Source organism: Astatotilapia calliptera, chromosome 7, assembly GCF_964374335.1.
Source record: "Astatotilapia calliptera chromosome 7, fAstCal68.1, whole genome shotgun sequence".
Taxonomy (NCBI): Eukaryota; Metazoa; Chordata; class Actinopteri; order Cichliformes; family Cichlidae; genus Astatotilapia; species Astatotilapia calliptera.
In genome coordinates, this window is record NC_137428.1 from 54,106,003 (window position 1) to 54,120,252 (window position 14,250).

At 40.3% G+C, this 14,250-nt stretch overlaps 1 protein-coding gene across 5 annotated transcripts in view; it reads right to left on the reverse strand.

Annotated features, from left to right (window-relative positions):
- reln (reelin) overlaps positions 1-14,250 on the reverse strand; it is a 99,953-nt gene that overhangs the window by 46,721 nt on the left and 38,982 nt on the right. For all 5 annotated transcript variants that reach the window (XM_026175516.2, XM_026175514.2, XM_026175515.2 and 2 more), the window contains exon 3: positions 9,881-10,019. In XM_026175516.2, the coding sequence (XP_026031301.2) occupies positions 9,881-10,019 (139 nt within the window). The remainder of the gene's footprint in view (positions 1-9,880; positions 10,020-14,250) is intronic.

Genomic DNA, 14,250 nt, shown 5'->3' on the forward strand with positions numbered 1-14,250 from the left:
CAACGTGGATTTTGTCTCTCACCTCACCAAACTTGCCTTTTATGGGTGCCGAGGCATTTACGCGTTTGTCTCAGCTCATGAATAATGAATAGACCCCCTTATTAATTAATAAAGACCTCTTGTGCTTGCGCAGAGTGGGGAGAAAACATACTTAATTACAGTCATATTTCAGAATTCGGTGAAAACTAATTTGAGGCTGGTATTTATGAATAAAAGATGGCGCGTAACGAACAGCGGGTGGGGATGTAGGAACAAGGCCCTTAAATATTTACTAAACACACTCTCTGCTCAAGTACACTAAACAGATTCTGTTAGGTGCCAGAGGATGTGTGTGTGTGGAGGGCGGGGGTAACGTAATATAAGATCAAAAATGCTTTCTTAGTCTCCAAAAAACACAAAACAAAAAGCAATTAATGTGGCAGATTTTCAATAGAAATGAGAGATATTTCCTTTAAAAAGTATGTGAGAGGTTGGTGTGACTTAATAAGATGTATGTCATTAAAGCAGCAGCCAGGAGAGGGCATTTAGTCTGAGCCGACAAGTGTGTGATCAGCACAGCACGACGCCGTCTCTGTCCTGCCGTCACACTCCAGTGGTTCCTCGGTGTGTCTCTCATTACCGTCTCCACTCTGGTAGCCACACACACACGCAGGCAGCGAACAGTACTGATACATGCAAAACAATTACTGCACATCTAAATGTTAATTTGACTTTCTTTGAGGGGTGGGGCAATTAAGGGCCTTAATGTGTTGGTGTTTTTTTTCCACTCTCTTCCCTTCTCTGATTCAACCGAGGGATCATTCATCTTCTGAGAATAAGTGTCATCCTCACTCCTCTCATTAGTCTGAAGGAGAAAATCTGAGACGGGAAAGAGAGGAGGGGATTGAGGAAGATGAAGAAAAAGCTGGGATCTAAGAGAGAAAGAAAGATGGAAAAATGGACGGGGAAGGGGAGGGGGTTGGGTTATAAGGTTCGAGGAAACTGAGACAGGAGGGGGGGGGGGGGGGGGGGGTTAGATGGCCTTGTCTTTCAAAGTCCACAATCTGCTGTCAAATGGCGAAGCATTGGAGTAAAGGCGGGAACGGGCACACACAATTGAAGCCATATACGAGTTTTAACATGTACGCAGATGGACAGCCTGTCACTCAAGAAGCTCCCAAAAGGGCTCGGAGTGGGTAATTACCAAGCATGTCTTCCATGTTAGATTGCATGTTGCTGTCGGCCATAAGTATCCCCCAGGAGCCAACTTGACAGCTCTCTACTAAACCACTCTCACATGCACGCATACACATATATTTATATGAACGCAGTGCGAATACAGCCGATTTACTCAAGAACACGAACCCATATACATATTAAATATAGCTACAAGATACGACTTTAGTCAACACTCTCATCCTCTCTTCCTCAAATCCCAATTAAAAGCTAATTTTTTCTCCCGGCTCACTATTCCTGTTGGTAATCATGATTAATACGAGGACTTTCAGTGGGGTAGAGTTCTAGTCGCTAGCACTGATTTGGTGCATTTGGACCTAGCCCTTAAAATAATACACGCTAATTGGTTGATTTATCTTCCATGTTGAGGACCAGCTGTGGTTATGACACCGCAATCAGGGACAATAGAAAAAGATAAAGAGACGGGCAAACTCCACATTCTGGTGTCTTCCAGAACATTTGGCAATCAGGAGCTCTGATAAAAAATAACATGTAGTCTTGATTCGTTACTGTGAAGGTGCAGTTGGCTTTGTGGAATCACATTACTCCCTATGCCTCTGACTGCCCCTAAATTAATTAATTGAAAAAGGCTTTCGGAGAACATGCAAATTTAATGAAGCTCCACAGAAGAGGGATTTGGGAGTTGTTTGGCAAATTACCTGCTTGTTAGCACAGGGTCATTGAGAGTTATGGCTCAGAATACAGCCAGAAGAAGAGCGGTTATTGCTCGGCATACAGCTTGAGGAGAAGAGCAATTGACCTTGACTACTGTTAGCGAGTAATAATTAGGGAGATTAGGAAAACCACAGTGTTTAGGAGTAAATATGCGAGGAAGGCAAGGAAAAAAAATCCGCTTGTAAAAACTGCAGATTTTTAAGTGCAGATAAAGGCATGTGCTGCTAAAAAATGACTTCTTCTAAACTTGAGAAAAAGCAGCAGTAAAATGTCCCCTTTTCTTCAGGACAAAAGGAGGAGACGGGGAAGAATGAGCTGTATTTACCGAGCGTCAACAACGAGGGAGATGAATTCCTGACCGACCGTGTCTGTTATATCTTGTGCGCATTCACAGAACGGGCAGTGCAGAATGCGAATGAATAATTTGACACGAAATACATTTGGGGCAGCCCGGCTCTCCCTGGTTCATTATGCTGCATTTAAAATCAAGTGCTTGCCTTTTTTCAGTCTTCATGCTCTATTTCACCTGGAACTGTTAAGGTGGTCAACATCCCAGCAGGTAGGACAGCGCCCGCTCTCTTGATAATAAGACCGTGTGATGACAGTACAGCACTTATGTGTTGTGGACAATATGTGGCAGTATTGATCAGAGCACTGATGCATACACATGTGTGTGGATGTGTGCCTCTGTGTACACAGGGGTATGTACATAATTACAGGGGTCATGGGCCATCCCTGGGGAAATAAGACAATATCAATAATGGAAACACGTCTGTGGTCAACAGCAACAGGAGCTTGGGTTGTCCAGAAAATGTCCAAGATTTACTGTTAAACTTGAGAAACTGTGATATTTGAAAAGTTTAAGAAAGGTTAAGAACATGAATATGTTAGATATAAGAGTTGCTGTCTTATATGGGAATTTGTGATATATGAAAATTGGAATTATATGGACGGACTGTGTCAGATTTGCAGCTCTAGTCGGTTCTGGCGGGAGGAAAAAAAAGGGTCGGATTTATGTCCTCTGTCATCGTTCACATTTCTCCCCATATATCTGTATCTACATGGCCAAAATGAGATTACCTGGCCTGAATCGATCCCTATGTTCCTCAGCCAAGTGTCTACAGTTAATCTGCCACAGGCTACAGGCCAATGTGGAGCTTTAATGACGAGGAGAGCTCATTAACTACTGATTATATGTTAAAACAGACTCAAAGATTGACTTGAATAACAACAAATCAATGGAGCTGACGAATACCCGGAGAAATTAGAAGCTGGCTGAGATAGATCACCTGTCAGTCCTTTGACCCTTGATCTCCGATTAGCTGTCTATCATTCTGTCTGTCAATATTACTCTGCTAGATGCTTAAGACACAGACAAATTATTATAAGGTGAAATAAAAACTCTAACTTAAATATTTCTGGATGTTAAAACATTTTTTAGAGTGTGTAAAAGCAGTAGCTCACTGCAACAATACAACCATTGTTATTATTTCACATGAAGCTCCCTTAGAGCTAAGCAAATGCTCCAAAAGCACCCAAATAATGTTCTTCCCATGCAGCAGCAGACTGTGCAGTCTATACAATAGTGCACTATATATTTCACAAACTCTATGTTCTGACAGACCTGCTTACTTTGAGCAGATGGCAGTACCAACAACACCACAACACCCGGCATAATTACAGCACAGAAACCATTCCTCTTCAATCACAGCTAACAAGACAAGAGAGAGTATGAGCTCTCTCTCTCTGCTTCACTTTGGGTTTTTTTAATTATACCTTTCACATTGCCCCTAACAATGATTTCAGTCTGTCTCCAGTCCACAAAAGAAACAACAGGTAGCAGAGATGAAGATAAGACTAAAATCTGTGTTTGCATACAAACGTCGATCTATATATACACACACACACGTGCGTGCATATAAAGCACAACAGTATGCCATGAGAGAGAGTGTGCCATTAGATCTGCAGACATCCGTTTCCTCAGGGGAACACTTTGGAAAAGGGGCCTCGCATGCAGTAATTAAAGCAATCTTCATCCCAGCAGCTGTCTGACTCCCACAGGGCCACAGTGCAAAGGACTGCAACACGCCCGTGCACACACACACAGACACACGCACATATATACATGCATACGACACACACAAACACACATGAGCGTGCATACATATCCACATGTGCAATCTATAACATCAAAAGTTACACACAGTGCTAAGCTTTTTGTTAAATATGTTTCTCTGAAGCTATCTGTTGGAACAGATTTTAACACTCACGGACACACGAACACACACAAACACTCACACTGATTGCCTCGAGGCTATAAGTGAAGCAAAACAGAGCAAAAGAATGAAAGCAACACACCAATGCATCTTTGCTTTTGCCAGAAGAAGCTATTAACCATTCTCACCTCTCTTAGTACAGCAAAGTAATTAGTACATTATACAACAGTGTGGACTCTCATGTCTGCAAGAAGAACAAAAGTGGGCCACGACTGTTTTGTGCAGTTGTTGAATTGTGAGTTGGAGTGCACGTGTAAAAAAAAGTTTAATCCCGACTTTCAGCATAACAGCAAGAGTTGCATTTCGACCCAGTGTTCACTTCCATATATTAATGAATTATTTTTGATGGCTTCTAGCTTGGATAGAGCTCCCTGACCTGACTGTATGTTTTGCTTAAGAAAGTTCAGCAAGCTTTTATTTCACTGTGTCCTGCTCCAAAGCAATCCCATAGCCCATAGCAATTACACTAAATAACAGTAATATTAATAATCATAGGAATATTCGGCTGTTCTTTTTTTCATACCTTGACATATTCCGTTTCTCCTCAGACAACCTTTTCTCTTGTATATATTCAGAACATTGCATATAATGATCTACATATACATTTCCATTTAAATAGGCTGAATGACCGAATGTAAGCCGAAGACACCTACGACACTAACTGAAGACAACAGACTGCTGGAAATCCAATCCATTTCTGTGTCATCACTTCTGTCTGTTCATTGAAATTGAAAATTCTGCTCCAGCGGCAAAACAAAGGCATGCAAATTTGCTTGACAAAGTAGCGTTGTTCAGCGAGGTGTAAGGGTACAAGCACTTTTGGACTGTCTGTATGCGAGTTTGTGTTCTCCCCTCCACCTCTGCTTCTTCCTTTCATCTCCTCTCCTCTTCTACACCAAGGCCTCTCCTTCTTTTTAGGTGGGAATTTACAGCCACCCAGAAAATGAGTTCTTCTGGATGCCCACGTCATTGCACTCTATCACTCCTGCTAGAGATCAGTTACCAGGAACACTCCCACAATATAGCCCATAAAACTGCTCACAGGGCCCATATTAATGCACCCGGTGGACCAGCTCCAGTTCTCTGAAGGACATGTCGCGTCTTTGCCTTTAATTTAAACACTCATGGACAACACTCGTGGAAAATAGCCCTTGTATCAATCAAGGAAGTACTGCCATGGGCAAGGGCAGGAGGCTTCATTATTTACATTTTGTACAATCTAGAAAAAAAACCCCAGTTTTATATTGAAATTCACTGATCTGTAAGATCTTACCTGAATTAACAAACGGTGTTTGTTAATTTGTGTTTGAGTCAGTGAAATGTGACACATGATACAAATACAAATAACTTCTAACTAAATTCCAATACTTCAAAAAGGGTCAGTTCTTTCAAGAAAAATATTTAAATCACTTAAAAAAAAATTACATTTAAAACAGCGAGTTCAATGTCATTTTAACGAGATTACATTGACAGCACTAAGTACATTTACCAGCCATTTCATTAGGTACAACTTATAGCTGCTTATTAGGACTAATACTAGGACTAAGGTGACTTTGAATGCGGTTGGCGTTGGTGTGGGTTGTTTAAAAAGTGCTGATCAACTTTTCCCACACATCTCTAAGGTTTCCATAGCATGGTTTGAAAAAGGGGCAGCACTCTGGGTGAAAAAGCCTTGCTGATGAGTAAGTTCACAGGATAATGGCCAGACTGTTTCGAGCTAGTAGGCATCAATAACTCCAGTTACCACTCGTTACAACCAAGGTATGCAGAAAAGCATCTCTTCACCCACTGCAGCGGGTGACAGTCCTGTCAGGTACAAACAGGAAACTCAGCATACAGTTCACACAGGCTCTCTAAAACTGGCCAAAGAAAAATTGGAGAAATGCTGCCCGGACCGAGGAGTCATGATTTGTACTGAAGGGTCAGAATATGGTGTAAACCACATGAATGAATGGATCCGTCCTGCCTGGTATGAACAGTTCTGGCTGGTGAGGCTGGTGTAAGGGTGGAATATTTTCTTGGCACACTTGGGACCCCTTCCTACGAACTAAGCATCACTTAAATGCAAGAGCATACATCACTATTGTTGCTGAACATGCCAATTCTCTTATGACCAAAGTGTGCTCTTTCAGCAGGATAACCCATCATGTCACAAAACTCAAATCATGATTTCACTGTACTCAAATGGCCTCCACTGTTACCAGTTTAATCCAGTAGAGCAACTATGGGATATGATGGAAGGGGGAGATTCACATCTTGGATGTGCAGCAGACAAATCTGCACCAACTGTGTGACGCTATCATGTCAATATGGACCAAAATCTCTGAGGAATGTTTAGAGTACCTTGTTAAATCTATGACCCGAATTGAGAAATGAGGCAATCTGAAGTCAAAACTGGCTCCAACCTGGTATTTGCAGAGTGCCTAATTCTAATAAAGTGGTATAAAGTGCATACTCGGACTTGAAAACAGAGCATCTGCTGGTCAGTGATGAGGCTACAATACTGTACTGAACCACCAGGACTGAAAAAAGAAGCCAGTTCTAAAGTACCAGAACTGCCCTTTGTCCAAAAGGCCACCTGATGCTGGCTTCAAAAACCAGCTAATCCCCACAGACTCATATGCAGCCCAACTAAACAGCACTAACTGGCAACTGGCTCTGGCAAAAGTCGGCAGCCTTAACCTAACAAATCTCCCATTCGTGGGACTAATAAAGGTTATCTTTATCTTTAAAAATACAACTAACTCAATAGCTACTGTATGAAGGGAATGGGTCTTTCAAAGAAATATCATACAAATAAAACATGACAGCTAACAAAATGCTAATGTTGTGGCTTCAAAATGCTGAGTCAAAAACCAATCTGCTATGTCACGACTGTCATGTTCATCTCTGATATGGTATAGACTGTTTGCAGAGCTGCTGATGTTACACCACAGAAAAGATTACGGATTCATATTGGCTATTTACAGTTTTATGGACCTATGGGACTACTGGAATTTAACTTGTAAAGAAGATGGATTCGAGATTTTTAGTGTCTAGAGAGGTTTTTATTGCAATTTTATATGACAGATGAGAGTTTCACAGGGAATGGACCATTAAGGTGACAATTTTTTGATCAATTATAGCACCAAAAGTGTCTCTGGCCTTTGCCAGAAAGGCCTTGAAACTTAAATTCCCTGAATGAAACCAGAGAAGGCAGCTCTGGAGACGAGGATATACTGCTCGAGATGGAGATGGGAGCTGCGAACTGGAACAGGGGTGCGGTAAGAGTGTTTGTCTAAATGTCTGTATGTGAGGAACAGTCTAAAGCCAGCTGGAGTGTGACTGGCTGACTTTGATAAGGTCAGCCGCAGGGGCCCTTATTGTCATACAATCATGGCCCCCTGCCAACCCCACTGTCATCCGCACTGGCACACTGCTGCTCAGTGGTTTACACTCAAATGCAAACACACAGCACACGCATGGACACACACACAAATATACTGAAAAACACGGTCCTTGTAAGCCGACACACACTCAACAGTAAATGTGTTTGTTGGCAGACAAAAAAAGCCAGTAAATCTGTTTGGCTCAGTGGATATTGTCTAAATGGCTGCTCCACTTTAGCAAATTCCCCAGCTGAATCTTTTTATGTAAGTCCGTCCACAAAAGTCTCCGTCTGATAGACGACCGCGTCCCTCCAGGAATTCATTGAGGGATTTTTTTGTGAGTACAGCCAAACTGTTTAATTTAGTTGTGTTTTTTATGAAACATTGATAGGAACTTTGTAATCCCCCTGAAATAAAATGGTTTAAAAGTGGATGACTGGTAATAAAAAAGCAAAATATCAGGCATTAACCAAGTCAAACTGCAGACTATCTATGAATTAAAAATCATAGAACGATAATGAGTTTTCCTTTTCTTTCATTTTGTTAAAGAAAAGAAAAAGCACTAAACTCTACTTCATGGAAATATAATCATTGAGATGAGAGGTGAAACGTCTTCAAGAACCTTAAAGAAGTCCTGTCGTTTACTTTCCAAGCTTGTCAGAATACCATGACCTGGATGACTGAGAACCTACACAAACATTTGCATTTACCTAATAAAAAATTATATGCAATGTAAAAATTTGTAGGTCGATTTCTCAAAGATTTTTCTAACGTGGTGCTGTGGTGACTTTGGATTTACAGGAATCCTCTCTTTTCCTCTACACTTCTCCAGCAACAGCTGCTAATTGCATTTTGACTGACTATCTGCAAGTAGCTGTAAATCACCAAGTCAAGAGAACAGGAGGGAAAGAAAGTTTGTGGTACGTTTGAAGGCAGAGAGTTGAGGAAAATGCTCAAAGGTAAGACAAGACAGTTAGAGGCGGAAAGAAAAATAGAAAAAGGAAAATTCAAGGCTGTTCTCAAACATATTTGGCTAGAGCTCTTTCCACCTACACCAATCAAACAACCTGCAGTGTCCAGGGAAACAGACTGAGTACTATTTACAACATCACCAATCCAGTGGCCCTGAGCTGCTGTGTAATGCTCCAGATTTGTTGCAATGGGTTATAAATCTCAATAAAGCTTCCAATAAATAATATGCCCTTATGTAAAATCGTAGAAGAGGAACATCATGTTATTTTTTGGGGGCAAAAAATCTTAGGATATGTTTGCGTATCTTTACTATCTGCAACACACCCATCCTCCCGGGATGGGTGGATCTGATGAGCCAGTCGAACGTTTTCCGATGAGAAATGGTCACACTGAATTAGAGGACGGAGGTATTTCCGTGAATTCTCAGCAAGGCACACATCGCACCTGCCAATGCACAGGTCACGTTGAGCAAGGCAATTAGGATATAAACACATACTATGTCCCCAGTTTAACCTTTTTCCAGTCACCGTGCAGGCTTTCTCTGACAGGATGGCCTTTTAACAGCCTTTCTGTGGTTCAGAGAGAGCAACACCCATGACGTCATCTGATAAACCTCTCCCGAGCTTTGTGGGGCAACACAACACTAACAGATAGTTATAGCTTATATTTGGGTTAGATACATATATAAAGTCAATATAGTGCCAAAATATTATCTACATGCACACGAGTAAAGAAACGGTGCACGCTACTCAAACAGCTCACATGAGTATTATTATTCTTACTGCACCTCTGTACACATTATCTCTGCTAATGCTTTAATCGACAGAGGAATCTGAAGTTTGGTATTTTAAAATAAGACGTGATGATCTTCTCTTCTGCGATAGAGACCGTGATTTACAAAAGAAACGAATGTATTCAATACTTGGAGATCATAAACTTATCAGGAAAGTGTTAACTGAAGTCATGGATCAAAGAAGCTCTATGGTCATTTTCCTGACTTTTATACACTTTAACTTTACTTTAGATACACAGAGGCACCATTCTCACTAACCAAATCCCACTTTAACATCTCATCAACACATAAAACCCAGCCAAGCGCAACTTTCCTTGGTGAAACAGTGGTGCTCGATATTAATTACTTTCCTCTAATAGTAGAGGAAGCCTAACCTTGTGCAGTAATCCATGCATGTTTGCTTTCTCAGAACATCTTTGGTATTTAAAATCTATTGCGCTTAAAGAAAATGCATGCAAACGTGTGATTTTTATAAAATATAAATTCAAAAATTAAACACAAGCATGGTTGGATACAGTCTAAGTGATGCACAACAAAAGATCACATCACCTGCCATTTCTGTCTCAAAACATATGACTTACAGGAAATTGACACAGCCAGTCCCAGGTGGTGGGGCGATCCAGACAAAGCTGAAGCTCGTAGAGGGTTGGTGGCTGACGTGGGAAGCCACCACACTGCAGACAAACTGGGTTCCACCAAACTGACGATCTGGCATCACACCTGCGGCACAGAAGACAAGCAAGACACATGAGGAGACATGAGGACTAGCAGTGAAGGTTCATCTGATGTTTTTTTTTTTTTTTTAATTGTTTCCTTTCAGCTTGCAATTTAAAGGCTGCAAAAATTGCTGCAGTTTTCTATGGTTGAATTATTTCCTGTTTTATAGGTACCAGCTGGTTTCCATTTGTTTTTCCCGCTGTACTAAAACTTAGCTTATCCACTCACGAAAACAGAAAAAGGAACTTGCAAAGCCATAAATGTCATGTCTGCTTTTATGTTGGCAAAATTGACATTGCATCCATTAGCTAATCTGTCGAGCAGCCTTACTCAAAGACAAAAGATTACAAGAGAACAGATGTGGTGTCCAGGATTACATTTAATTCGTGGCCTTCTGCATTACAATGCTTTTTGGTAGCTAACGCTCGTCAGCTAATCCTCAGTTAATCCACACTGAGATGCATTATTGCACACTCACACTTACTTTTACTACAATGTTAACAATGTCGCTGTGATGAACCGAGGTTTTAAGAAGCGAGCCCGTCCAGGCTTCTTTTATATTGTAATGAAATGAAATAAAAATAGATAAAAATAAAATCACAATAACGAAGGACACTGAATTTTCTGTTTTGTCTTGTACAAAGCACTGCTATAAAATCCAAATGCTGCATTAATATTTGCACAGAAAGCACACTCAAAGAGTGCAAGAGAGATTCTTAATAAATTCTTATAGCACAAACACTGAAGACAGAGCCACAAGCAATCGTGTAATATAAGAGACTATCAGTGGTGGAAAAAATCTTGTGCTCTTTTATGCTTCAGTTTTTTTCTGTGCTTTCTATGTTCTCCTGTCTTTGCCTTTATGCATTTCAGCATTGGCAATTTAAAGGTTTATTGTTTTTACTTCTTGCCTTTGTTCCTTTTCCCTCATTTCTAGGCCCTGTACTACAAAATAAGTTCAAAATACCCTTCAGCGGCCACACAAAGCTGGTTATCACCTCGCTAAGTGAACCCAGGGTTCCTTCACACTATCACATTTATATGAAAGGGGTCATTTTAAAAGCAGTGTATGAACTTTGTATGAACTTAGGCACTTTGGTCAGTACGACTGAAAAATATTTACTTTATTAATAAAGTAAATCAAGTAAAATAAAGTAAACTCTTATCAAGCAAATCTGGTAAAAATGCCAACTGTGTAAGTTTTCATCTTTTCAATACCATAACTCTATCATTAAATCATGGAAGAATCTGATGGATTATTAAGTATTTTATTAACTCTTTCACCCATAAAGAGAACATGTGACAACCTCCCCTCTACCTTTAATGACCTCAGTATATAAATATCAATAGAGGTTTTTCCAAGGGTAGCTGCATAGGTAGAGATCAGCCCCTCACTAACTTTTGACACACCCAGTTATTTTGTTCTATGGGCAGGCCTGCAAATAGAAACCACTCAGTTCAGAAAAAGCTTCATCAGTGGTCCCAGTAGGTCTTCAAAGACTAAAGAGTGAAATTAATGTTTAAAAGAGAGATTTAGTTTTAATTCTTTCAGCTTCAACCTCCATGATGTTCACCAGAATTCAAACATTCAAACAGGCTTAGTCTATGTGTAAATATCACATGAGGTCAACAAGTACAAATAGGTTTCTTGTTTTATGAAATTGCGCTGGGAGACACTTGAAAGAAGTGGAGGATCTATTGGTTTTGTGAGAGGTAAGTGTGTTAGCCTAACTATTAGCCTAAAAATGCGTCATTAGTATTATATGGATCATGATAAAACACGCCTACCATGTTTTGGGTTCCTGCAACTGTTCCATCGGGTTATTGTCTCCCCAGAAACACTTCCCTTGTGTTTTTTCCTATTTCTGTTTTCGTTTTTCCTATTTCCGTTCTTTTCCTGTGCTTTTGTGGCATTTTTCTTATTGCTGGTGTTTTCTTAAGTTGCAGTCCGTTTGGCCTATCAGGGCCACCGTAGAACTCCCTTTTTTAGTACAAAAAAAATCCAACGTTAACCCTGAAGTTACCTGGATCAACCCAAATTCTTCTTCATAGCACAGACCTCTGATTGACAACCCTTACCAGCACTTTGTGTACATCTAGTCTTCATCCACCATTTAACTTTCTTTTTTAAACTTTCCTGGTATTGTTTTTGGTCCACATATTTAAACTGCAAATAAACCGCTGACTTATTTCTACTTGCTTTCATTTGCTCCTCCACTTTTTAAGTCTCATGCTGTTTTCGTGTTGTTTTTAAACCACAATCATCCACCAGTTCTCTTTTCTGTACTTCTTTCCCTTATCATTTTTGTTCTCAACCATCTTCTTTCCTCTTTCCCTGTGAGCTGACAATCTGTGACAGTGCTCTTATTAATGAGCATCTGTGTCCAGCTATGATTGCACCGATGAAATGACATTGTGTCGCACAATCTTTGCTTTATATCACAAAGGGCAAGGGCAGGACACCACCAGACTCATCAATCATCGTATGCACATTCGGAACAGTTTAATTATCTACTGTACCTGACTTTGTAGTGTCATCTAAGAGGTGCCCAAACTGTGCTGCAATTCACAAACACACAAATGCGTTCCCCAGACAGCAATGCATTTGTCATAATATTACAACAGTAAGTCACTCTAGCACTGAGGCCACACACATTCAGTCAGTTTAAAAATGTACGTACTCTCCCATCTGGTTACAAAGATGTGCTCTAAGCGGCAGTGCTTTGGTAGCTCGCCTCTATGTATAACCTGCAAAACACAATCTCCTCTCTGCAATTATAACTTACTTCACTGAAAGTATAATCAGCAATGATTAATAACTGAGAAGCTTTAATATCCCTAGAATCAATGTGCAAATCAATAAGTAAAAATTGTGTACGTATGTGTGTGTGTGGTTGAAAATTCATTATTTGAAAAGAAATAATTCCACCCATTTCTGACAGTAATAAATCTGACCTCACATATTGCATCCATAAATATACACAATGTTGACAGCACCATAAACGTTTCTGTTTGATGAGGCCAGCTGTGTGTGTGTGTGTGTGTGTGTGTGTGTGTGTGTGTGTGTGTGTATTTGTGCAGAGCTTCAGTTGTATCACTGCATAAAATTTATACTGAAGTGTATGTGCGCGCCATGGTACAAACAAATCTACTTATCACTGCTGTCGGTTAAAAAGCTCAGGAAAAACGCCAAGGACCGGGCATTGATTTCTGCACCCAAATGGGACATCCCAAGATTCCCCCCCACCCAAACAAGCACAGTAACATCATACTTTTCAACTTCAAACTGAACAGCCGTCAAAGCAACACCATTTACCGCGCTTTCACGTGAAAACATATTGTGCTGTTACGTGTAAGTACACGTGCTGTGTGGTCCTAATGTGTCAGATTTATGAGCTGTTCAGCAGCGCAGCCTTTAACCATGCTAAGGAGGTGCTGGTATGTAATAACAGAATGCGATTTAATCACCTCGTAAAGCTATTATTTTGAAATCACCAACAATTTCTCTGCGTAATGGGCACAATTTACTTCTGAGCACAATCATGCACACAAGGAAATAAACACACTATTAAACCTTTACTGCTGATATACAGAGGAGATGAAATTGTTCCTGTGCAGCCCTTATCCCTCTTTGACATACCTAGGGCTGCACGATTTTGCATAAAATGAGAATCACGATTTTTTGGCTTAGAATTGAGATCACGATTCTCGCACGATTTTCTTTTCCAGTATAAATATTTATTGTATACAGTATAAATTCCAGTATAATTCCAGTATAATAATTCCAGTATACAGTATAAATTCCAGTATAAATATTTCCAGTATAAATATTTATTGCACTTATTAACTGCACATCAACTTCGTAACAGTTGAGACTGAACATAAAAACAATAAATAAACATAAAAACAACAAATGTCTCACATTTTGTTGTTGCTGCAAAATGTTGTACTGCTTGAAATTCCGTCTCCACCGTTGCTCGACACTGCGTGTATAGAGCAGGTAGTGCAACAATAGAAAAATAGTTGCGGGACGGCACTGTGTAGCGTTTGTCTAGGGTGTTGATCATTTTCCTAAATCCCTCGTTTTGCACAGTGTTGATGGGAGCCATATCTTTGGTCAGGTGATAAGTGATAGCCTCCGTACTTTCTTTGTGCCTGCGGGAGTTCGACGTGTATAGGGAAGCGCTGTATAAGGTTCCCGTTATTGATGTTTGGGTGGTTGACCGGGACGGAT